At 32.9% G+C, this 27,068-nt stretch overlaps 1 protein-coding gene across 16 annotated transcripts in view; it reads left to right on the top strand.

Annotated features, from left to right (window-relative positions):
- Positions 1–27,068, top strand: part of PUM2 (pumilio RNA binding family member 2) — a 77,661-nt gene that overhangs the window by 14,149 nt on the left and 36,444 nt on the right. For 11 of the 16 annotated variants that reach the window (XM_036225191.1, XM_016144764.2, XM_036225193.1 and 8 more), the window contains exons 2-10: positions 3,959–4,027; positions 10,797–10,905; positions 14,146–14,333; positions 14,883–15,052; positions 17,894–18,164; positions 18,401–18,494; positions 22,174–22,299; positions 23,884–24,026; positions 25,571–25,700. In XM_036225191.1, coding sequence (XP_036081084.1) covers positions 3,977–4,027; positions 10,797–10,905; positions 14,146–14,333; positions 14,883–15,052; positions 17,894–18,164; positions 18,401–18,494; positions 22,174–22,299; positions 23,884–24,026; positions 25,571–25,700 — 1,282 coding nt within the window. In that variant the 5' untranslated portion in view covers positions 3,959–3,976. Of the gene's footprint in view, positions 1–3,952; positions 4,028–4,930; positions 5,054–5,089; positions 6,014–10,796; positions 10,906–14,145; positions 14,334–14,882; positions 15,053–17,893; positions 18,165–18,400; positions 18,495–22,173; positions 22,300–23,883; positions 24,027–25,570; positions 25,701–27,068 lie in introns of those variants that run through there. The other 5 variants (XM_036225196.1, XM_016144766.2, XM_036225192.1 and 2 more) reach the window with 5 other exon arrangements.

The raw sequence follows: 27,068 nt of genomic DNA, 5'->3' as shown, positions 1-27,068 counted from the left end.
TTCCTTTTTTAATCTTTATTGGGAGGGAGGTATATAAATTTTCAAAATATATGTATATAAAAGAATTATATGTATGTGTTGTGTGATAAAAAATATTTTGATCTCAAACTGGGTTTTGCTTTAAAATCCAAAGTGTCATGATGGTATGGCTAAATATATTTATTATAGTAGGCATGTAAAGTGAATATGCATGTAAAGTGGTTCATCTACATTTGTTATAAAACCCAAGATAGTGTTGAAATTCTGGCTTTAAATGGGCATATGTATTTTGAAGAAATTAGGAGGAAAAAATAGTCCTGTGTACTTATGCACATACTTCCATTTTTGGTGCTCTTCATTCCTTCCTGATGATCTGCGTTTCCATCTGGTATCATTTCCCTTTAGCCTGAAGAATTTTTTTAAAGCATTTCTTGAGGTGGAAGTCTGCTGTAATGAATTTTCTTTTTATCTAAAAATGTCTTTCTTTTGGCCTTTATTCTTGAAGGATATTTCCACCAGCTGATATTCTAGTTTGGCATTTTTCTTTTCAGCACTGTAACGTCTGGTTCTTTATATTCTGGTCTCTGTCTGTCATTTCTAGTGAGAAGTCAGTGGCCATTCATACGATTTCCCCCCTTTAAGTACTGTTGGTTTTCCGCTAGCTATTTTTCGGATTTTCTTTTTAACTTTGGTTTTCGGCATTTTTTATGATGTGTGTGGGTATGGGCTTTTTTTTCTTCTTCTTTTTCTGTTTAGCTTGCCTGGGGTTCACTAATTGTTTTGAATCTGTAAATTGTGCTTTCATCAAATTTGAGAGATTTCTAGCTGTTGTTTCTTCAAATTTTTCCATCCCATTCTCTCTTTTCTTTTCTTCAGATTGGAAATCTCGATCTGTCTTCAAATTCACTGACCTTTTATCACCAATCTGCTAAGTGCATCCAGTGAAAATTTTTGAAATATATTTTTTTGTTTTAGAATTTTGTTGTGGTTATCTATAGTTTTACTTTGCTGAAATTTTGTATTTTTTCATTCATTTGGAGCATGTGTTTTCTTCCATCTTTGAGCAATTATAATAGTTGTTTTAAGGTCTTTGTTAATTCTGACTTCTCGGTCATCTTGGCTAGTCTTTATTAGAGTTTTCCTGTTTCTGTATATGTCCAATAATTTTGGATTGTGTTCTAGGCTTTACATTGCAGATACTCTTCTATAATATTCCCATAGAGAATATTAGGGTTTTGATTTTTTGTTCGTTTGTTCATTTATTTATTTGTATTCATGGGACTCAAATTCTAAATTCCTGTGACTTCTGTGGTGGGTCAGCAGCTAACATTTTGCCTAGTTCTTTTAGCCTTCATTGGGCTACCTGGAGTCTCCCACACATGTATAGTTCAGGGATTGATTGTCTGAAAATCTGAGCAGAATTTGTTTGCCTGCTTTTTGAGTCTTCCTGCAGCTCTGCTTGTACCAAATTCTTGTCTTTTGGTTCTTCAAGCTTTTTAAGACTGAGTTCTCCATAGGAATTTTGGCACCTCACATCCACCCCTAGTTTTGTCCTTAGCCAAAAAAGTCATTAAAAAATCGCACTCTGTTCCAGTCCTTTCTTTAAAGTGTAGACTATACTCGTTTGTTTTTTAGTTTTCCATTGCCTTCAGATCTTTATTCATTTTATTTGTTTGTTTTGTCCAGTTTATTGTTATCTGCTGAGGGTGTGATCTCATAGGAACTACAATTTCCAGAAAGCATATCAGACTCATTTAAACTCTTTTAAAACAGTGATTATATTTTACCTCAATTTTTTTCTCTACAAAATCTTACATATTGAAGATGCCCAGTAAAAGCTTACGGGATTAATGAAAGAGTGAATGAAAGTTCACTCTGAGATCTGTTAATCCTGCTTTTCTAGCAAGTTAGGAGAAAAGAATAGCTTATTTGCTCTTCATGTATCTTTGACATGTTATCTGTTCAGCTATTTTGCTTATTTTTTAATTGGGTTTTTTTTTAAGAGTTTTTAATATATTTGAGATACAAGTCTTGTATTGGATATATAACTTGTAAATATTTGTTTCCTAATCTTTGTTTTGTCTTTTCATTCTCTTATTAGTGATTTTTTTTGTAGAGCATGATTTTATTGAAGTCAAATTTTTAGACATCAGTATTTTTTATGGACTCAAGGTCATTCAGCTCAATTTTTCTAGAAGATTTGTGTTAGGTGTTACATTTAGGTGTATAATCCATTTTGATTTCATTTTTATATTAAGGTGTAAGGTATGTGTTGAGATTCATTTTTTCGGATATGGACATCCAGTTGTTCAAGTACTCTTTGATAAAAAGATTGAAGAGCTTTTCTTAATATCTAACTTTTGAATTCTTATGTACCCAGTACAATGTGTTTTATCTAATTCCATTTTTACAAGTCATGTGGCAGCTGCTGCCATTACATACCCATGAGGTAATAGAAAAGACAGTTTAGGTTACTTAGCCAGTTACAGGACTACTAGCTGCTGGAACTATAATTTGGATCCCATACTGTCCCCTTGTGAACGACATCTAGAATTTGGAGCTTTATCTTTAAGTCAAGGATTAAATATGGCAGTCACATAATCAGACTACAGTTCTAAAAGGTGACTAACAGTTTGGAGATTGGGATGGGAAGACTGGAGAGGATTACAGTATTTTAGGAAGAGATGATGACTGTCTGAACAGCCAGACAGCTGGAAAATGGATATATTTAAATAAGGTAGGAGGTTGATTTTATTGATTGGATATTAGCGAAAGAAAGGAAAGAATTAAGTTAGAAGTAGGGAAGAGAGAGGTAATGTCATAATTTCCTGTGGTACCTCCAGAGATGGGAGGGAGGAAGAAGATAATTGGACATTTTGAAGAGATGAGAGATTTGGTTTATAAATGCAAATATGGGGCTGAGGGCCCTACGTATATACATATACTTCTCAAAGCAATGCGAGTGGATGATGGCTCAGGTCAAAGGATAGAGAAGAGAGAACCTCGAATGGAGGAATACTAAGGGAACACTGACATTTAAGAGCTGAGACAATGAGGAGTTCATGAAGAAGCCTGAGAAGAAACAACTTAGACACAAAGGAAAGCAGAAAAGAAAAATTATCATAAGGGACAAAGTAGCAACAGAGAACAGTGTGTCAGAAAGGCAGAAGTGCTTTGTAATGTCAAAATGTTATGGAGTTTTAGAGAGAACTGACTGGGGAAAATAATAGGATTATCGTAAGGCACAGAACTTAAAAGGCTGTGAATTTGCTTCCAGCTTGGATGGTTTTCTCCAGTAGTACTTAACACTAGGAGGCAAAGGGTCTTCTGACTCCAGAACACATTGTCACATGGAAGATAAAAAGCAATTTAAACTGTTAGAGATGGAAAAATAGAAACATATGCTTTAATTTTAGTTTGAGGAGAAGAGAAAGGAATTATTCTTAAACCTCAATATAATTACAGCTGATTAATTTGTATGTTGTTTTGAGGTAGCCCTGGATAACCACTTGAATGTTTTCATTGAAAATTTTTATCATTGGTATAAGATCTACCAATAATGAAATGCTGAGAAATTTGAAAAATCTTAACTAAAAGAAGTAATGCAAAATAATAAGCTCGTAGTAGGAATTACAATGTGTTAAAAAAAAAAAAAAGGTAACTACATTTTAGTACTTGCACTTGCTTCCTCTGTTCTTACTTTCCATCTATTCCTTTGTTCAAGAAACTAGTAGGGTTATCTTTTGACACACAAAGTGACCCAAGAACCCTTGGATCCTTGGAAATATACTTTCTCACAGGTTTTAATGTAGCCTGCTGTTGTGTGTTTTATTTAGGAAAACCTGTCTTCATAGAGAAATCTTGCTCATCTTAGCTCATGCTAACAGCAGTAATAGCGTCAGTATAGTATAAAAATAGGTGATACAGTCTGTTGTTTCAATTTTTCTTTCTACTAATTTTTGTTTTTGTTATTCAACAGGTTTGATCTGTGGATGAAATGAATCATGATTTTCAAGCTCTTGCATTAGAATCTCGGGGAATGGGAGAGGTAAATATTTATAAATACTAAGAATGGATACCTCACTTTGATTATTGGAGCCAGAGACTTTAACCATAAATCTTGAAAATATTGGTTATGTCCTCCAAATGATGTGGGTTTTAAAATCTCAGATTATGTAATTATGCAGTTGTGATTTTCAGGGTTTTTTTTTAGTGAGATTATTTGTATCTAGTCGATTTGATTGACTTGGTTAGATAATGTGTTATATTTTGGTAATGAATCATAATTGCTTTGCTCAGAAAATAGCCTGTCTAGGTTCTTGTTTTCCTGGTTTATATATGTATGCTACGTTTGCTTTAGCCACACTTAATTGTTCACTATTCTCTCCCAAAAATCTCTTCTTGCTGTTTGCTTAAAAACTTCTAATCCTCTGCAAGACTCTACTAAAAAAGATGCTTATCTATTGTCCCATTGCTGTTTGCAGTAGAATTATACTTCCTCATCTGACTTCTTCTAGATCTTTATATATATATACTTTATCACATTACTGGTTACAGTTCGTTGTTTTATATTAGTCTCAGTAGATCAGTACCTTTGAATAACTAGGGCACCTGTGGGCACTCTAAATGTTTTAATGCATTTTATCAGTCCTATTAATTTATGACTTATTGGGGCATCTCATTGACCTCAATAATATATTTAAGGCATCAAAAATACTTAGCTTTCCATATACATAATGAATAGACAGTTTTAATTGATTGTGAAAACCCTTGTGGTAACTTCTTTATTTCGTCATGTTCTGTAATACTAACATAATGTGAACTTTGATAAAAGAAAATAATGGTGAACAGACCTAAGATGTATAATTAATTGCTTGCTCCTGGAGATTATTTTACTTTGGTAGATAGAGACCTTTCTGAGACTCATTCCATCCAATGCTGTGCTCTTCAGATGCAGAAAAAGAGTCCAGTCACTCCTCTGGGCCACAAGAGGGCACCCTGCAGCTAGCTAACCTTCCCCTTCTCCAGAACAGCGTTTTTCAGAGTTTGTCATTTTCAGAGGACTGATTTAAGGGTGAGTTAAGGTGCTTAAGCATAAGTATTGCCAAAGTAAACATGTTAGTTCAGTGCATAAGGGAAAATTCTGGGCCCTAAGAAAAATTTGAGAGGGAATCATTTATTTAAACAAAGCTACAGGTTCACTGCAGTGCAGTGGCTACTTAGGCATTATTTATCCTGTGAGTGAACAAAAAGGAGCAGTTGAAAAAAGTCTTTTTTTTTCCCCTGTTACTTGTTTTCTCTGGTCTTTAGAAAGCAGAATAACATATCTTAAAAAGCAGATTTGAACTGTATTTCAACCTAATCTGCGACAAACTTGAACATTATGGTTTTTTTTAAGAGTAAGTAGAGTCATACCCTTATTATTTTAATTTTATTTAGATCCCCCCCTTCCCCACCCTAGCACTTTACTTCTCAAGTCTACATTGTGTACATATTTACAGATTGGCTGTGTTTTCCTCCTGTTCTAAATAGTATTTGATAAAGCCAAAAACATCTTTACAGTTAAATATCGTGATCAGCCACAGTAGTTGAAAGAGTTTAGTTAATTACTTGGGGGTGGAGGAGAGGGATATTTGAGGTTTTTGGAAAAGAGAGAAACTGGAATGAATAGTATGTTAAATGATCTAACCTAGGATAACGGAAATGTGAAATGCAGAGTAAAAGCGGGTAGGGTTTAGACTGCCTGCTTTTTTGGCGTATAGCAGCAGGTCAGTGCTTCTGTGACCTTCATCTAGTAAAAAATGTATTTTTAAATGATCTGTTGCTCACTAATTAAGTTTTTTTCTTAACAGTGTACCAACTAATTCTGTTACCTTTAAGAAATAGCTAAGAAACCAACTTAGGTTTCTGTCTCTGGGTTCTCTCTCCCACAAGCCTTTCTATCTTTCCTCATCTCACAGGCAGCAGGGAACCTTCTGGGATTTCCTTCTTTGCCTGTCTCTCTCTCACCAGTCTTCTCCTCCTTTCCTGACAGGTGAGGTTTTTTTGTTTTTGTTTTATCCCAGAATTCATTCACTTTAAAAATGAAAGCAGCCTTGAGTTTTTGGCTCTTGAGTTTTCTAAAATTGCGTGTTTATTTTTTTAATGCAACATCTTTTTTTAATGGATTGGCCTTTTCTTGAATTTTTCTTTAAAAGTAGTTTTCCTTATGTCTCAAGTTGTTGTAAATCTGTAATGTACGAAGCACTGCATTACATATAGGACTATTTTCATATGTACTGGTTTTTGTAGATTATGATATCTTTACTGACCCATCATCATAAGGTCAGGTCTCTTCTAGTTGTTTATCCAGAAATAGAAAAAGATTCGTATTCATCCATTCATAAATTCATCCTATCCATTTTTTTCCATAATACATTTTTGTCAAAAAGACCTACCGATCTGCATTATGTCTGTCATGTGACTCAAAAAAAAACAGCTAATCTATAAATTTAACGCAAACTACACTTAGCATAGTGTTTTTAAACTACACTGCTGAGGCTTTTATTTTATATATATACATAGTTTATATACATGTTTTATTGTGTATCTTATGTAGATCTATAAATATATATAGAGAAAACTAAGTTACTATTTATTTTTTAAATAAGGGGAAAGAGGCTCCTACCCAAAATTCTTTAGAGAATGCAGAATTTAACTTTAAATCACAGAGTTAATGTGTTTTATTTGGGGAGAATTTCCATAGCTGAGTATTATAAATAATGCTCCCTCCTTTTTTTTTCTGATAACAATAATATTTAAAGAAAATTTATGTACTAAGATTCCAGGTGGTGTGGTGAAGCGGAAAACATTGGGTAGGGGAGTAAGATTTCCATTTTCTCTCTCAAGTTTATCACTAGTGACTTCTTTGAAGATTGTAATAAGAATAACCTTTTGTATGAATGACATATCCGTCCACTGCTCTACCTCTGATTAAAAGTGAAATAGAAACCACTTGTTTCAAATAGTGTTCAAAGAGCTGATCATACTTTTGTCTATATAAATCCCTATCTTAATTCTGTCTTAAACTTCGTCCACTAAAATGAATACCTATATTATATGATCCGAATATCATGAAAACATCTTAAACTGCTTTATTTTTATTATGTCTAGTGGTGGCCTAGGACTGGAAATTTTCAGAAATATTGATGAATTAGACTATAACTGAAAAGAACCATCTTACAGTAGTTAAATGTAAAGAGAATCAGCCTTGGAATTAAAGAGATATGAGTTCAAATCTTAATGCTGCTATTTACTAGCTATATTTGTAACCTTGGACAATTTATTTAACCTCTGACTACACAAAATGTGAATGTATCGGCTGGCTGTGCTTTATAAGTAGTGGGATCTCTCATCATCCCCTTAGGATACTCAGACTCAAAAAAAAAGTAATCAGCCAGTTAAGTGTTACTGGCCAGTATGTTACTCATATTTTATAATATTAAAGGATACATATTTTTGGTAGTGAAGATACCTAATATTTATATGTTTACTATGTGCTAGATGCTGTTCTAAGCAGTTTAGTTATATCAAGTTATTTAACTGGTTCAAGACTATATAATAGTATTTGAACAACAGTTTGAACTCATGAGTGCCTTGACCTTTTACAGTACTGCTTCCCATTGGAAGTGACAACATCTAATAATGTTTGCTGGTGATATTATGGGATATTGGGAATGAAGATGATTTGGGGAAGTAGTACGATTTGAAAAAAATGAAGAGGTATTGTTATGCTTTATTAACAAAAGATTAAAGTCTGGAAAGGTATCGTTCTGGGGTTCTAGAGAATTACCTTGTTTCTTTTATTCTCCATAGTTATTAACATTTATGCCTATCTTTTATGAACTTTAATTATAGAGAGTTACCTTACATTCTTATTTGTCCACAGTTGAGATACATATTTGTTTTCATGGCATAATTATTAATAGCACCTCCTTTCTTAGAACTGTCTCAGTTCTTTTCATTTAAAACACCATAATGTAAACATATAGCCTTTAAATCTAATGGTGGACCATAGGAGGATGAATTTGTATGTCCACCCAATCATTTCTGAGCTGGAAAGGATGACAGAGGAACAGGTTAACAATAGAGTTGCCTGACCTTGGTTTAGAGCTTTTGTGAATTAGGAAACTAATAAGTGGTATTGACTAATACAGTCTACAGATCTTCAAGATCTCCCAGCCCTTGTCTTCTGTAATGTGCTTCACCATTTCTGCTATAGTAAAAGAGTCTCCAGGGGCAAATGTCTATTTTTATTGCAGTTTCAGTGTACCACTTAATCTTTTTTTTTTTTTAACTATTGTATCCTGAATTGTTGTCTTTTGTCATTTTTTAGTTCTTTTAACTTATTCTTGGTCACAAGCTAGTAGTTTCTCTAAAAGTATTTGAAATCAGTGTCTAAACTATTATCACAGAAAGCTATTCCTAGAATGTTGGTAAAGGCCTTTGTTAGAAGTGTTAATTTTATTAACTACTAAATTGTTTTCCTGTGCGTGGTAACTCAAAAACGTTTTCACAGTGAAGGGCTATTCATAGCACAGCGCTTGGCAGAAAGTAAGGTTAGTGCTTGACATGGCACTCCCCCACCCCACCCCACCCCACCCCACCCCACCCCACCTCCCAGTTGTGCAGCTTGTGTTTTAAAGCACTGATCTATGACTAAATCACTGCAAGGAGCATTATCCGGGAAGGCTTTGGGATAGTCTCCTTAAAGAGATTCTCTTATTTCTGATACTTCATGAGATAAGCCGCTTCTATATAAATGCCTCTGTTAAGTTTTTATAACTCTTTTCTCGTTCCTTATTTGTTTTCTTATTTTGATATTGAAACATTTGTCTTCATAAGGCGTGGGATAAAAACATTCTTAATTCTCTGACCATTTGTCATTGTCTTCCTGAAGCGGCATATATATACACATACATATATGTGTATATGTGTATATATGTGTGTATATATAATATTTTTAAGGAATTAACTTGGATTTTACTGTGAATAAACGTTCAGTTACTTAAATATATCAAGTACAGTATTTTAGTATTGTGTTATCAGCTTTATTTTTTGTTTCCATATTTACATGAAATTTATAGAGAGATTATTTAGATGGAAGGAAAAGAGATTATGTTTATGGGGATCTTTGTTAGAGCAAGGTTTTGTTTAAAATATTTATAATTTAAATACATAATTATTTGCGGCCCAGGAAGATCAGAATATGCAAAAACCTTTTTTTTAAAAAAATGGCAGAGGTTAGTTTCCTTTAAAATAAAAAAATAAAGGAACATGCCCAAATTGAATCCCTTCCCCCAAAGCTGCTTCTGGTTTTTGTCCTGTTTTAGTCAAAAGTACTACCATTTACCTTGTTACCCAAAATTTAAAGTTTTAACTTTTTTATCAACTTCCTAATTTGTATTTATTATCTGTTGACGTTCCTGAATGTTTCTCAAATCCATTTTTTTTTTTTTCAGTTTTTCTGCCAGTACTGTTTTAATTCTCGTCACCCTTGCCCTGTTGTAATTCTCCTAAATTGATCTCCTGCGGTTATTCTTCAACTTGAGTTGTTTCCTAAAACAAATCACTTACCAACCCCTTCTTTCCCTTTTGTTTCAGTGTAATATGCATTTTCTTTAGCATGTCTTTAAGGTTCCTCATAACCTGACCTAGAGAGCTTTACCAGCATCAGCGCTGACCTTCCTAGTCTGTTCCTCCACCTCACACCTTGTTCTACACACTGCATTTTCTCATGTTGTACTTTCTACTCACACTTTTAACCCCCAACACACAGAATCTCTCCTCTCAGACCCAATTCAAGTTTTACTGTTAGTTTTATTTTGGTCAGTTTGTTTCTGAGCTCTCTGAAGATAAGGTCACAATGCCTTTAAGGAAGCAAACACAGATAATTTAGTGTGTAGTAATAGAAGTATATACAGGTTTAATTATGAGCACCGAAAGATTGGGCTAAGAGGGATGGGTATCTTACAAATGCTTATTTAAAATGCCAAATGCACATCTCAGAAAACCAGTCTATTTTTGTCAAATAAATATATCCCTAGGTCCACTTCCTCTGACTGTTAAGAAAGGTAGGTAGAGGGGAGAGACCTGAATGAATATCAGTTGAAATTGGCCAAATGTATACTTTGAGTAATTAGCGAATGGTTATAGCAACACAATTTTTATGTGCTGTATATGTTGCAATATAGGATAGAGCACAGGGCTTGATTTCAAAAGTATTTGAGGGCCCTTTTTATGTCTTCCTCCATCTGTAGCTTACTGATAGATTACTAGTACTTAGGACCTAGGAAAAGTTGTGAAGTTCACTTCTATTAATTAAGTGAAGTCAGAATGAAAATACATTTTCCACCAAGGAAGCTATACGATAGATAAGAGGTGATCCAACGGCAGGATTTGGAATTAAAGGAAAATTTTATCGGCGTATAATTTTATTGTATTATCTGTATTGGGTTAGAAATTTAGTAAGTCTTTTGAAGATTTTATAAAGAAAATTACATGATATTCGACCATTATGTATTTTGAAAAATGTAAGAATGTCAGAAGTAGACTTTGATTTAATGTTTAGGTCTAGAATTATTAAAGCCAATACTCAAACATAACTAGGGAGTTATTTTTTATTAATGAGAAAAAAATTAGGAAATAAGTCACTCTGAATTTTCATTAGTATTGATAACTAATTTGTTCATATTGGTGGTAAGTTTGCTTTCCTCCACATTCTAGTTCTTTGTAATTAGAATAAAATTTAAATGAAATATTTTTTCCCTCCCAAATAGCTTCTGCCTACCAAAAAGTTTTGGGAACCTGATGATTCAACAAAAGATGGACAAAAAGGCATATTTCTTGGGGATGACGAATGGAGAGAGACTGCATGGGGAACTTCTCGTAAGTTTTTGTTGTATGTGAGAATTGTGAATTTACTTGCATTTTTTTAAAAGCCTCACCTACTGTTAGACAGTAGTTGGAGAAAATTTGTGATGTCTTTGCTAAAGATTTTCTTAATCATATAAGACACATTTTGGGATGTAAATTAACCCTTATCTAATGGTCCTTGTATTGATTAGAAGTTTTTGTCATGTTAAGATTTTTTAAGACTTTTTTTTTTTTAAGTAAAAACTGATGATAAAATTCTGAATTTCCATTAAAATAGAATATACATTAATGTTAGGAATTTTCAGTTTTAAATTGTATTAGAGGACAGTGACTGATTTTTTTTTTTTTAATTGCAGCTCTGTCTAGCTTTATTATAGGCATTAGCTATACCCAAAAAGGAAATAAACTCCCTTTGTAAGGTAGAATTTTCAGAAATGGAGCAGACTTTGAAATAAGTAGTGGAGAAAGACGTAGGTTCAAGAAAGTTTTAAGTTAAAAGCAACTGGTATGTAAGGAGTATAACTCACAGGAGTGACAGTATTTATTAGTAAATTAAAAAGCATATTACGTTCCTAAAATAGCACTGATTATATTTTCAAATGTTTCTGATTGGTGAAATTTGAGAAATATTCACATGGAACTATCAACATGTATTTCACAAATAATTTTTCTCTTTTTATAAGTGAGTTTCATGCCATTTGCTAAAGGTATACAAAATGACCAAAGTAACATAAAACAAATTTTGGGATGATGATAATCAAATATACCTTATATTTTGAGTATAAAATATCAGATATTTCCTTATTCTCCAAATCGTTAAAAGTATACTAAAAGATTTTAAAGTCCTTTAATAGTTTTAAATTTTATTATTTAAAATAATTACCAAAAAGTTAGGAAATGCTAGAAATTTTTTAATGATTAATCCTCTTTATATTCAGAATTGAAAAAGAGCAAAAGCTTGATAACTACTAATTTCAACTAATATTTCCTCAAAACAGTGGACATTTTCTTTGCGTTCAACCAACATGGTAAAGTATTCTCCAAAGATAAATGAGATATCGTCCTTGCCCTCAAGGAATTTTTTTTCCTGGGCCTTAATTATAACCTGTGTTAGATCGGATTCATAGCGTCTTAAATTATTCAGTTATTTAGGATACATTTTTCCTAAAAAGGCACTTTCTTTGCTAAAAATTGCATGTGCTTGAATACTTGGTGGATAGACATGCTGTGATTTCTTGTTTTAGGGGTCGAATGGTTAATTACTTTATTTACCAGAAGCAGATATTTTTTAAAGCATTCCAAAGCAAAACATCTTGAACATAACATGATAATGGAGATTATTTTCAAGATGGATGGTAGGGAAATTTGGAAAACAACTAGTTCTAGCAATAAAATATTTAAGCAACATGTTTAGATATCCTTGGTATTTCTTTTTAATTATAAAATTAAAATTTATAATTTTAGTTAATTTCTTGTATCCTCACAACTTAACTTTTTTAGTTGTACAAATAAAATTTTGAAGATGAATATTAGTTTTTACTAGGAGACATGATAAATGAACGGAATTATTTTGTTTACTAAACATTTACTGAATGCCAGGCATGTACAAATATGAATAACACATTCTTGTTCTGAAGGAACTGTCCTAAGAAACATCGTTTCTGTCAGTGTAGGAGACTGCTTTATACATATTTCCTTCTCAGCTGAGCTGCTAGTGATTGTTAATTTCATTGTGCTCTCCTGGCAGGAACATGGTGGTTTCTATTAACTGAAATGCTTTTTCCACCCTCACCTATTTTTTGCTCACTTTAAATCTTACCCATCCCTTTGGGATTCACTCTAAGGATGGGAAGCATTGCTACCCCTTTGTTCTGTTCTCATAGTATACTGGATTATTTTTATTATACTCTATTGTGATTGCCTTCTTAGTATAATCTCTTTGCAGGCAGGGACTGTCTTGTTTGGGATTGCCTGTAAGAGACAGTAAAATCAATATTCGAACTGGGTGAATGAATGCGTGTGTGATTGAATCAGAAATTGATTATCATGGATAAAGGTACTAAAATAGATATGTTTTAATATGGTTTAAAAGAGGTAGCAATCACTTAAAATTTTTACACTTAATGAAACAATGACTGCCTTTGTGATAGTTTAGCCCTTTAAGGACTAGACCTAATTTTGAGTATTGTACAGAGGTAGCTGACAGCTTATTGGTTCCTTTAAAAAAAAGTATTTTTTGGCAACTGTAACTATTGCCTCTATTTGTATCTTCTATTATATTTGTATTCCATTTGTTCTTAAATTCTTCCTTTTCTTTTTGTTGCAAAAATATGTAGAAAAGGTGTTTGTACGAGACAAATACTTTTTTGTTAAATAAGAATAAATGGAAAACATTGAAACTTCACAGCATTTTTAAAAATATTCTTTAGGTGATAACTTCTACACCGAGAATAGAAAAAACTCTGTGATATTACTGGTTTTTCCAAACTTATTTGTTTGTGTTTATAACAGTAAAGCCATGTGTTCTACATCTGTCCAGTAAATAACTGTGAGTTTGAGGAGTGCCTCTGCCAATTCAGGAGTCACCTTTATTCTAGATCTTACCACCAACGGTTTTTGTTCTGAATTGTTACTAATCGCCAAAAGAACTTAATTATTTAAAATTTCTCAATTACAGTTGATACAGTACTAGTTTCAGGTGATTAGACATTTATATAGCTTATGAAGTGATCACCCCAGTAAGTCTAGTACCCATCTGACGCCATAAGTAATTACTACGTATTATTGACTATATTCCCTATTCTGTACTTTACATCTCCATGACTGTTTTTATAAGTGAAAATTCGTACATCTTAATCCCTTCCCCTTTTTCACCCATTCCTCCCAATAACCCATCTGGCAATCATCAATTTAAAGAACTTTAACTTTTTAATAAGATGCTTGTAGGCATCTGAGCCTTTGGGTTAATTAATGTTTCTCCATTGACCTTTTTTGGTTGTCATTCAAAAAAAAAAACAACCTTCACATAGACTTTTACCTGTTTTTTACTGAATGGTTTATTCTATCTGTATTCTCAAGAAATGTGCCCAGGCCACTGAATCGCAACAGAATTAAGAACTTTTTATAAAGATTACAACAGCATTCAAAATAAAACAATATACTGGCTTTTTATTTTACTTTACTATATTTGCATAAGTATATTTGTTTAGTTTTAAAGTACATATATATAATTGTGTTTTTTGTTTTAAACAGACCATTCAATGTCCCAGCCTATTATGGTACAGAGAAGATCTGGACAGGGTTTTCATGGAAACAGTGAAGTAAATGCAATACTGTCTCCGCGATCAGAAAGTGGAGGCCTTGGTGTGAGCATGGTAGAATATGTGCTAAGTTCTTCTCCTGCTGATAAATTGGACTCTCGATTTAGGAAGGGAACTTTTGTAAGTATTTTGAATAAAGAAGTAGTTAATAATTACTCCATGGTCATTTGGTTATCTTTTGTCAGTTTATATTTCTGGCCCTTCCTAGAGCTAAAGGAAATTGTGTAGCTGTTGGTGTTCTTGTTGTATTCTCTTGGCCACATCTCGAAGTACATAAAATAGTAGAGCCACTGGGAATAATTATGCCCTTAACCATGTTACATAAGTCAAACCATATTGATTAAAATATATAATTTGCAAGATTAAAATTGCTTGTTTGTGGTAGTTGATATAAAAGTAATTAAACAAAATCATCTATGCATTAAGTGGGATTTAATCTCGTTTGTGGTGTTACTGCTTTTCCAGCACCGCTATAGTTAAGGTTGCCTTAGCCCTTCTGTTATAAATCACTGGTTTGTACTCAATTTAATAAATTAGCTGACTATGAAATTAAAATAAGAGTCAATGCTTTTATTGTTTACATACACTATAGTGTAGTTTTAGGTCACCTTGTGGTGCCTTTTTTGTGTCTATTAAATATTCAGAATCAAACAGATTCTTTTTCCTCAGGGCACTAGAGATGCTGAAACAGATGGACCTGAGAAAGGAGATCAAAAAGGCAAGGCTTCTCCATTTGAGGAGGACCAAAACAGAGATCTTAAACAAGGAGATGATGATGATTCTAAAATAAATGGCAGAGGTTTGCCAAATGGAATGGATGCCGATTGCAAAGATTTTAAGTAAGATTTTAACTTTCTCAAGAAGAAAAGCATATCTCTTTAGGGATTATTACTACTAGCTGATATGACTGATTTAGACATTTTTCCAATTTTGTTTTATTTCCCTTTGTACATTGTGTTAACATGGAAGAAGATTTAATTTTTTTCATAAGGAATATTAATGATTATGAGCCATTTAAAAAAAAAATAGTTCTTTAAAACATTCAAACAGTACATTCCATTGAAGGAATAATGTTAGAAGCTGCTGTTACTTTTCTACTAATATGATAGTCTAAATTTTAACTTTTTCCTCCCTGCTAAAATTTAGTGACTTTTAGGTTTGATCTGTGATTTTTCTTGGCAAACTTCCTTTGGGTTGCTCTTGAGCACCTTTCTATGGAGTCTCCTCTTCTTTCTATTCCTGTATTGTATCCCCACCCCCATTTAACTCTTAATCTTAGAAATGAGGAAACATAATTAGCTCTCAGGATCTGTGACCTTTATATGAGTTGTGCTAATACTTAACATTCCTGAAATTAGGAAGTAGAAAACATATAAGAGTCTTAAGCTCAGAATTCTGTAAGTTGTAACTCTTTAGTTGTTTCTTTATGGCAATTAAAGAAGTATTTCTTTTCTTCTAGCCTTTGGTCTTAGATTAGGCAGTGCTCATTTGTCTAAATATTAGTAAGTTGTTTTTTCATACTGATTTCTTGTACTTTAAATGGTCAGATGCTTTGGGGCCTGTACCTGAAAATGAGCTGTTTCTTTGAGATCTTGTAAACTGTGGAATCTCAGTTAACTGAGTGGAGGAACATGGGATGGTATACTTTTATATTTATTGCCTTTAATTATCAAAAGCAGAGTAACAGTGCCTCTTAAAGTGTCATTTGTATCTGTTCTAAGTGCAAAAAAGCATCCAAAACCAGTAAACCTCTTGACAAATAAATTTAATGCCAGTCAATTTGTTTTAAAACCTTATTCTCATTTTGCTCTTCTGCTATTAAAGTTTTAGTCAAGGGCATGTATTTAAAACAGTTATATATAAACCCTTCAGTGTATATACATTTATAATTGAAGTGTTAATACACCATTAACTATAGCAAGAAAAGAGCACCACTGATAGCACAATGACTTTTTTTTACTGTATTCTCTGCTTTTTGCTATATTAGAGTTGTTTTGTATGAAAAGCTGTACTTCTCCATATTAATATGAACTGCACATTTATTAGCATTCTAATTTTAAGTTTGAAGTATGGCTTTAAATTGTTTACCAATTATTTTTGATACAGTATTGTATTTGACAGTGTAAAAACATTTCAAGCTGATACCTTTAGCCATATGGTCACTCTACTAGCACACTGTTACTATGTACATTAACAGATAAATCATAGATAAATACATTACTGGAGTAGAACTGAAAGGAGCAGAAGAATATAGCAGGCTGTCCTTTTATTTTTTAATTGGCTGATTTTAAAGAACATCCTTTCAGTTTTATTTTTTCTTCCCGTGTATTCTGAATGGAAAACAAACCTTTAAAATACTCACATGAAAAATTAGGTATAGTTAAAGAAGAAAGGAATTTGAAGTATTTTTTAATGTCAAAAGTTCACATAAATATCTGGGAAACAATTTTTATAATTGCTTAGTAAAATGCTTTGTAAGTGTTAGCAAATTTATCCCCATGTGAAATACATGAAGTTGGGGGCAGAGTTACATGAGTGTAACAAGTGGCATTGAAAGCCAGGTAAAAGTTATTGCTATTTATTTAATGCACTTGTGTATGAACATACCATGAACTCATGGTTCCTCAGAACAGACTTCTTTTTGTGAGGGAAAGGATCTTATATAAAATATTTTTGTAGCTGAAAAGAGACAATAAATGAAGATTGATTGTGTCTAGAAATAAAGTGAAAATAAAGTTTAGACCATGAGCGATATCGATTAAAAAAAGAAGAGTCAATGCTTAAAATGTAGTCCAATATTAATAAATTTCTTGGGAAAGTTAAGGAGGCTGGTAAATATAAAATGTTGGCTTTTTAATATGTAGAATTATACTTTTCATTTATGTGCATACTTAATTTTTGATAAGTAGTACATTTTCATTTTCTGATGACTTAAATTGGGACACTTTGATATCATAAAGATGGTTTTTGGAGAGCTGTCAAAGGCCATTTTACAAATAGTTTTTCTGTTCTTGTTAATTGAAACCACGGGTCATTTCTTCAGTCTCTTCGATAAGGAATCTGAGGCCCGGAAAATGAAATTATTTGCTCAAAGTCTTATGCAGAGTCAGGAGTCAGCCTGACTGTCCTTTTCTGATGTATCTTACCTTTTACACCCTTAAGTCCTGAAGACCATAATGATCCTTTGTGGCCAGTGTGTTTTTTTGTTTTTTTGTTTTTTTTTAAGTAATTTGTTACGGCAAAATGATGTGCTGGTGGGCAGGACAGGAGTGTGATTAGGTGGTTTTGGTTTTGAGCCTTTCCATATTTGTCACTCACAGGGTGCTATTTATACCTACTGTTCATTTTGTCTATTTGAAAAAGTTTCAGGAAATCTAAGTGTAAGTTGTGGTGTTGGCCAATTTTCTTATGTGTAAAATGAAGATATAATAGCATTGTATCTTAATGCTATTCAAATTGGGGAGAATATTAATAATACTTCTTAAAAATAGAACCATGTCAATTAAGAGCAATTTAGACCCAAAAAATGTTACGAAGTGAAATGGTTAGTGGCTTGGGATACCTAATTTGCTCTCCATATTTTACAAGCATTTGGTTTTCTTGATTTACCTACTATTTCCCATTTCAGCTTTTGACTTGTTACTTTTATTCATAATGCCTTTTCTCTTTTCTTTATATAGTCGTACTCCTGGAAGTCGCCAAGCCTCTCCAACTGAAGTAGTTGAGCGCCTGGGCCCCAATACTAATCCCCCAGAAGGATTGGGGCCTCTTCCTAATCCTACAACAAATAAACCACTTGTTGAAGAATTTTCAAATCCTGAAACTCAGAATCTGGATGCCATGGAACAAGTTGGTCTGGATTCCTTACAGTTTGACTATCCTGGTAATCAGGTACCAATGGACTCTTCAGGAGCTACTGTAGGCCTTTTTGACTACAATTCCCAGCAGCAGGTAAAGCATACCCTCCTTTAAAGAAGCTCTTCTTAACTGTGCCCTGGTGTAGGCTGAAGTGCTGTGAGACATCTACACAAATAATAGGGGTGTTAACACTTAATGTTTCATTGACTAAAATGTCCTTGTAGTTGAGAAAGTGATTCACATAGGTTTAAAATATTCTATTCCCAGTTTTCTAAATAGAAATGAAATGCTTCAAGACTAATCTTTGTATTAAATATTTTCCCTAATAGCTCTTTCAGAGGACTAATGCACTAACAGTTCAGCAGTTAACTGCAGCTCAACAGCAACAATATGCATTAGCCGCAGCTCAGCAGCCACATATAGGTGAGTCTTTGTAAGTTACCATTTTGATCAGACTTAGAAAATCTTGTGTTGAAGTGGTTAGGTGTTTTGTTTTTCTTATACCGAATGGGGTCATTTCATTACTTTTTGAAATATCTCATTGAGATCAAAAATAGATTACATGGCAAGAGTAAAGATTTCCTAGAGAAGTATTTCTGATTATTACTCGTATCCTTGGTTAAATAAAAATGTAAATTTATGAAAGCTGTAAGCACATGTTTTTTTCACAATGTAAAGTCAAGAGTCAAACACTTAGAAATTCAAATGTAGTTTATTTGTGTCCATTATCAAATCAAAGTTTTTTTAAAAAATTGTTTAAAAATAGAAATCTCAAGAAAATTTCTTAAAATATTTTATTATTTTTTTAATTTGGTCTTTGACCTTTAGTCCTTAATGTGAATTATTACAATTACATTTTGTTACTGCCAGAGTTCAAGCATTTGTATGTTGTCTGTCGGGATGTTTTGTTTGTTTTTTAACTTTTTATTTTGAAATAATTATAGATCCCCATGAAGTTGCCCTAAATGGCTACATCTTACGTAATGATAGTACAATACCAAAACCAGGAATATGACATTGATAAATGTGTATGTATAGTTTTGTAATTTTACCACATGTAGATTCATGTAACCGTTTTTATGCCTATCTGATTTTGGCTAACTTTGATTTATTTCTTGATTGGAAAAAATGCGAATACTCTCAACATTAGAATCTATGGAAAGGGAGATATGCTAAGTTGGTTCTTTTCTCTTTGATTGTTCTGCTTTGACCCGAGAGGCTTCCTAGGTCCCAAATTTTATATTTTTGGTTTTAATTAATGATGACCATACATTTCTAGATGACTTCTAACAACAGCATGCACTCTGGACTTGTTTCTTTCCCCTTCTCTCCCAGCCTCCTTTATCCATGTGCTCCCTCCTCCTCGTTCTTAGAAACGTACTGGTTCCTGTCTGTTCATGGGCCAGTGCAACACATTTTATTTCTTGAGGCTTTGTGGTATGTTTTAATATGTGGCAGGCTAGTAGACTTAACTATTTCTCTTCCTTTTTGGAGTTTTAAATTTTCTGTTCTTGCTTATGAGCTTTAGAATCTGCTTATTTTATCTCCAGAAGATCAAATTAAAAATTTAAATTCACTTAGGGAAAAATTGACATCTTTATGACATTAAGTACTCTTATCAAGGACATGTTTGTATTTTTGTTCAAATTCACTTTTTTGTTGTTTATGAGTGCTTAAATTCTTCCCATATAAGTTCGCATATTTCTTAGTTTGTAGATATTTTATCTTTTGCTATAATTGTAAATGGCCTATTTTTCATTATATCTTTAAATTGGCATCTATGGAAGCTCTGGGTTAGTATATATTAAATTTTATGAATGATATTTTCTAATAATCGAATTGTTCTTGTGTTCTTGAAATAAAAAAGACTTGATTTTATCTCAGATTGACAGTTGTTTAAAAAGTTTGTTAATGTTATATTTGTGTGGGAGTGTGAGTAGTAAGTAGTCTCCTGCTCTTGACAGGAATGTAAATTGGTACAACTTTCCTGGAGGATAATATAGAAACATGGATAAAGAATGTAAAGATACATGCGCATTTAAAAGTGAATTTTCATAAGGACGTAATGATAATGCAGAGACCCGTACACTTAAAAAATATTAGCAGCACTCTTTATTTATAGCAAAAGGTTATGAACCATCTAAATATATATCTGTAGTAGACTGGTTAAATCATATGTTACTTCTATACAGTAGAATACATACTGCGTAGCCATTAGAATAGGCTAGATAGGTAACTGTTGACATGGGGAACTATGGCTGGCAAGTGAGAAAAGCATATTAAAACCATTATAGCCTAGACTATAAAATGTATGAGAGAGAGTCTGTGTGTGTGTGTGCACTTAAGATTTTAGGAGATATATGTATTTCCACATATTTGCATATATAAACACATACAGACACATGTATCTATGTATGTAAACATTGAGTGTCTAGTATGTAAATATTTCTAAGTGAATCATGTGAGCTTAAAGTACATGTTTCTCCATTTTTTTCGGCAGAAGTTTCAATATATATCCATTAGGTCAAACTAATTCCTTGTTTTTCAAATATTTGAAACCTTACTTCATATCTACTTTATAATGTAAGTATGGAGAGAGCTATATTAAAACCATTTCTAAAATTGGAAAAAAAAAACTTGGATATAAAATAACTCAGTAATGGTTACATGAAGACTTTGGTTTTACATTTTATATACTCTAATTGTAGTTGACTTTTTTTAAAGCAATATATTCTAATCATAAAAATATAAATTGTAAAAAAAAAATATGTCCCAGCATTTAGATTTTGTAGTTGTATGAATAGAACATGAATACTAATACATCATTTGCTATACTTGTGATAAAGGTAATTCATGAGCGAGGCATGGGAGGGAAGTTTTGAAGCCTTTGACCTAGGGAATAGTTTAAGAATGTGACTCTGAGGAAATGATATTTTAAATAGTACAAGGATTTTATTGGTTTGATAAAATGTTTAATTCTTATTTAGTGCTTATTTAATTATTTCCTTTATTAAAAACAGATTTTTCAAATGTCCGTGTTGTACCTGTGCATGAAATCAGTGTTGTGGATTATAGCTAGCATTTTTTAAAATTAAATAGATTACAGAAATTAATAAAGAGAAAAATTAAATAGAAAATAGATTGCATTGGAACTTTGTAAGGCTAAATATCTTTTCAAGATTTTTGTGGTATGTATATATGTATGTGGACACTAGGTCAATGTGAGATATATTTCATGTTGTGGGTCACAGTCAGAATATTTGAAAGCCACTATAATGTAGTTAGAATTAATTTCTGAATTTTGACTTAAAGTTAAATGCGCCTTTTGAATACTTTTTTAAAAGTTACTTTATGTTCACCTGCTTTTATACTCATATACCCCCCTTAAGCATCCTTTTCTTTCTTTCTTTCTTTTTATTATTATTTATGCCTACATCGCCTGGTCTTCCTAGGTGGTCTCTCATCCAAGTATTACCCAGGCCCGACCCTGCTTAGCTTCCGAGATCAGACATCGGGCTTGTTCAGGGTGACATGGCTGTAGACCTAAGCATCTTTTAAACTTGAACTTTTTGAGTTCCTTTAAACGTGTTATTTTTCATTATTTCTTTACCTTGTACCTATTGGAGTTATTTTCCAGAAAAGGCAACTCTAGCAGCACGCTTTCAAAGTAATTCTTTAGTACCTTGTGGTTAAAGGTATACACAGCGATTCCTCAGTACCAGAGGATAAGTAATGCAAATGAATATTTTAAAAATCTTTTTTAGCCTTTGCTGAATCCTTTCTAGCATGTTAGACTCAGAACTGAGCTTAAATTCACTCTTCTGCCTAAAACTTCATTGTTTTCCTCCTGCTTTCAGAGTAAATGGCTCTTTATTCTGATAATAGTTCCAGTTTTATCTTACCATATACCACAACCCCACTCCATCCTACCTACCCCTTCCAAAGCTCATTAGATGCCCCCCTCTGTGCCCTTAGCACTTAAGAATTTAAACCATTATGCGTATTCTTCTCCACCCTAAATTCAGAGTAGGAATGTTTTTACCTAATGAAGAAAATCATACTTTATGTTTTCATTCATTATTTCTCCCCTTTTAAAACACAGCTGGTGTATTCTCAGCAGGCCTTGCTCCAGCTGCATTTGTGCCAAATCCATATATTATTAGTGCTGCTCCTCCAGGGACTGATCCGTATACTGCAGCAGGATTGGCTGCAGCAGCAACATTAGCAGGTAACTTACTGTTCATCCTCGTTGCTTGTTATGGCTTTAGTTTTGTTTTTGGTATAAGCTTTATTTTTGTCTGTTTGGGGAATTTGAAGTTTGAAGTTTGGGGAATTTGAAGTTCCTAGGAGCAACTATAACATTTATCCAGAATGAGCTGAAGTTCCTAGAGAGTTAATTTTTCAACTGTAATTTTGCAGGAGAAGCCTAAGCCTGATAACTCTTTCTCCTATACGTAATTGGTTTTACATTTTAGTTTTTCAGTTTCAGAAATCTTACATTGCCAGATATAAATCTTCATTCTTGTGACCAATCCCATTACCTACAGAGACAATGCAAAGTTACTTCTCAGTGAAATAAACGGGATAAGTGTTGTAAATACCTAGGTCAAAGAGAGAATAAGGTAAAGAGCTTTGGCAGTCTTGAGAGAATGAGCATGTAAAAGTAAAGTTTAGTTAGCAGTGTTAAAATGTGCAAGCAGGCTGAGGGACAAAAAGAGGAGATGGTGTTAGAAAGAATTGACTAAAAACTGTCAAATCCTGAAACCACTACTGGAAAACTGAAGTAAACACCCAAATGGTGCAGTGTTATATGTCAGTTATATCACAATAAAGCTAGGAGAAAAGGTTTTCTTCAAACCAAAGCTATATTTATTGCTTACAGTAAGAGAGAGTTGTGTGCTGGTCAGCAGGCACATTCTTACTGAGCGGAGCAATTTGCTAATCTTCTGTAGGGTTTTGAGGGGAAGGTTGTTTTGAGTTGGTCTTGGGCATGGATTATGTTGGTTTACTTGAGGCCCTCCAGTGAACACATTTCCAGCCATGGAAGTGTGTTCACTGGAGCGAGTGTGCTGATTGGCTGTCACTGATTTTTTACTTTCAGAGATAAGTTCACGAAAGTGAATTGTCACCTCATCAATTAGACAATTTTAGGTCCACTTCTGGTACTTACTATCATGGCTGTAGAACAGTCTTTTTCTAAGAGTTTGGGGACTTTTTTTTTAATACTTAGGAATTTAAGAAGTGAAAAACTTAATTTCAGATTCTTGTCTGATAGCAGACTGAAACTGATCTGTTATACTTATGTGACAAGCTGGCATTCAGTAAATGTTGACTAGAGTAGTTCAGTGTCCTGTCAGTTCATTGGTCCGCTTTTGAGTTTAGTTCTGCATCTCTCCATTAAGGCCACTGCTGTCGGTCGCTCCTGAACATTCACTTCTTTTATTTGTTTGTTTGTTTGTTTTATGGTGACAGTGGTCGACAGAATCCAGTAAGTTTCAGCTGTACACTTAAAAAGTAAGGCACATATATATTTACACTGTGTGTTCACCTCGCGTAATTAAATTTCTTTCTGTCACCACATATTTTTCCTCCTTTATTCCATTTACCTCCTTCTCCCTCTTTTAATAATCAAACCTGAATGAGATTTTCTCCATAGTAGAATAGGAAAAAAAAGTATAGTATGTGTAAGGACATCTGCTCTAAGTCTTATGCACTATTTCTTTTTATGATCTAGTGGTAACTGGACTCATTTATCTATAAAATATAGTGACTTTTTTTTTTTTTTTTTTTTTGGGTGGGGTGTGGGGTTTAGGTCCGGCAGTGGTTCCACCTCAGTATTACGGTGTTCCATGGGGGGTGTATCCAGCCAATTTATTTCAGCAACAAGCTGCGGCTGCGGCAAACAACACAGCAAATCAGCAAGCTGCGTCACAAGCTCAGCCTGGACAGCAACAGGTAGAGCACCTTCATTCAGTTAATACCTGGGTGTTTTTTGAAATTTTATGGGCTCCTTGGTTCAAGATCTATGTCTTCTCTCTTTTTATTCTATTCAATGTGTAATACAGTACTTAGCATATATAGTTGGTACACAGGTATTGATTACATGGTTGGGTTTTTTTTTCTCTAATTGGTAGTATATGCATTTAAAGATTTAGTTGTATTCCATTTCTACATTTCTGTTATTGAAACTGCTTTGAAATCTCTAGAAGCTTTTAATTTTCATCATTCCTTAAAGTGTGCTCATAACATTTCTGTCAAAGTAATTGTTACTTGAATTTTCAGTTTTCTTCTGGATATTTAAATTACTGTTTTAAATATTAACTTAATATGTTTCTGACCAGAAAAACAAGATTACTAGTACTTTATATTTTTGAGCACAAAAAGATGAAATATTTTCACTAAAGGTTAGGTTTAACTTCTTAAAATGTTTGTCATAAAGATTTTTTTTTTAAATTTCAGCCACTTTACTAGAACTATTTTGATAAATGTAAAAACTATTGATAAATACCAGAATTCTAATGGTCAGTTCTACATATTTATACCACAGAAGCAACTTAATGACTAGTATATTGTTACTTGGCAGTTAAATTTTATTCTAAATTTCCTTTAATATAGTTTAATACCATTTTGATGTTCTGTTGAAGCTGTCCTTTGGCTCAGTCCTTGTAGATTATACCACAGTATCATTTAATAATTATTTTTTTAATCTAAATTTTTTATTTTCCAAATATCACACTACATGAATAATATATCTTCTTGATGCTTACTTATAGGATGGTCTTAAAATGAATCTCCCTTGTCCTGAATTATTTAAAAATTTACCTTTGTGAAATTAATGTGTATTATGCTTGTATAGAATCACTACAACAGCTATGTATTACAAAGTAATAAAAATTTGACCAGCCTTAAGAGTTTCCACCTTGTTTTAATATGATCTTGTGTTCTTTTTTTTGCCCTAAGGTTTTATCCTAAAAAGCAGCTTTTACTTGTTTTTATTAAAGCTTCTAAATTCTGAAAACTTGGTTCAGTTTGATGTTTTCACTCACACCACAATCTTCTAACAGACTCACTGAATAATCATAATTTATTTCCTTAAGCTTCATGTGTTTGTTTTCAGCCTTAGAAAGTAATAAAACCTAAATTAATTTTTTTTGTCTTCCTCTAAGATTTTGCCATCTCTCCGCATTTCTCAGTAAAATCTCTTTTAAATACTACTTTGATAAGTTAAAGAACATAAATACTAGAAATAATTTTTTCCCAAAGGCCTTCTAGAAGCTCCATGTTGCTTAATTGTTCTAGTTGTCATGAGTCAGTGATTGATTGTTTTTGATGTTAAGTATTATGTAATTTTTTCATGCTAAGTCAACATTTCATTGAATTTAAATATGTTCAAAGAATATCTAAAGGCTACTTGTGGTATATACAAAGTTGTCCCTGGTAAATTTATTTATCTGTCATTTTATAATTTCATTTTTAAGGAAATCATTTGTCCTTTGTAGGTTCTCCGTGCTGGAACAGGTCAGCGCCCTCTTACTCCTAATCAGGGCCAGCAAGGGCAGCAAGCAGAATCACTTGCAGCAGCAAATCCAACTTTGGCTTTTGGTCAGGGTCTTGCTACTGGCATGCCAGGTATATAGTTGGTTAATTGTGGAAATTTGAATAGATTTAAAATGTTAAATGTACACTGTCAAACTGAAGAGTGAAAAAAATCAAGAGAAAGACCCTTAAAATCTTGCCTATCTTACAATAAATTATTTAGAATTCAGATACCAAGAGTTGAAATTAATATTGTTGATGAGACTTAATGACAGGGATAGAAAATATGTATTAGAATTTTAAACACAGCCATTTTTTTTTCTCTCTTTATGGCATAAACTATAGCATCTTTCCACCCTAATGTGGCCCAGAATTCTCATTGCCATCCTTCAAGAAATAAAACCAGTAGGTTAGAGTTGGCATGTAAGACAAAACCTATTTGCCATCCCTGCCTTATAAGAATAGTTAGTTGATATTGACAGGTTTGTATCTAACATTTTCCACTTTGAATGTTGTTCAGTCTTGTTTAGCCCATTTATAGTATTTTAAAGTTGGTATTTATAACAACAGTGTCTAGTACAATATGCCTATGAAAGCCTGATATAGAGAAAATTTAAAAATCTTCTGCCCATTACCCCAGTACAACTTTTAGAAAGAATCAACAAAATACTTTTTTTTTTTTTTTTTTGTGGAGCAGGTTTTTATGAAACTAGATGCAAAATTACTACTTTGACAATAATGGAAAGAGGAAGGTATTTTTCTTAAGCCAATAAAGCAGCAGTTATATTTATAGAGTGAGATTTAAAGACTACATTTGAATTATCAGTAGATAATGTATCACTTTGTTCTGCTCCTTCATTCCACTCCTGAAGACTCTTAAGTATTTTATTTTTTCACTTTTAGTATATGAAACAGCGACTCTTATAAGATTACCTATTAAGGAAATGTGAATTCCAGTTTAATTGTAGTGTAGTTAAATTTTCTATTCAGATCATTTAGGAAATGTGTTGAATGTATTGTAAAAGATTCTCACTTAGGTAAGCTAGGGTTTCTTTTATGTGTTAAGTGCTGCTGAATACTTTTCTGTTATTTTTGAGGATTTCTACACCAGTTGCATTCATTCTCTTTGCTCTGAAATTTTAAGGTCTGGGTTTATTATCTTGTCTTACCCACTAGATAAAGAGAAGATTTTAATACTGCTGTTCCTGAAGCCATTGTGGATTAAAAATGCTGGCAGAAGCAGCCCTTTGAGAAATGGACTTTGAAGCTTACGTTGTAGGCAAATGGAGGGACATGGAGGCAGGGCTAGAAAGAACTGAGCTAGGAGTTTCTGAAAGCCACTTCTAATATAAAACTACTCTGTTCCTGTTGGGTTTTACCTACAGGTACAAAGGGAAGAAGAGTCATGGGAATACAGCAGTCCGGCCTTAGTAGATTCTAAGTACGACCTTGATTTAAGAG

This window comes from Rousettus aegyptiacus, unplaced genomic scaffold (assembly GCF_014176215.1).
Source record: "Rousettus aegyptiacus isolate mRouAeg1 unplaced genomic scaffold, mRouAeg1.p scaffold_m13_p_7, whole genome shotgun sequence".
Lineage (NCBI taxonomy): Eukaryota > Metazoa > Chordata > Mammalia > Chiroptera > Pteropodidae > Rousettus > Rousettus aegyptiacus.
The sequence above is the reverse complement of the archived record's forward strand: the minus strand, read 5'-3'. Positions and strand labels throughout refer to the sequence as shown.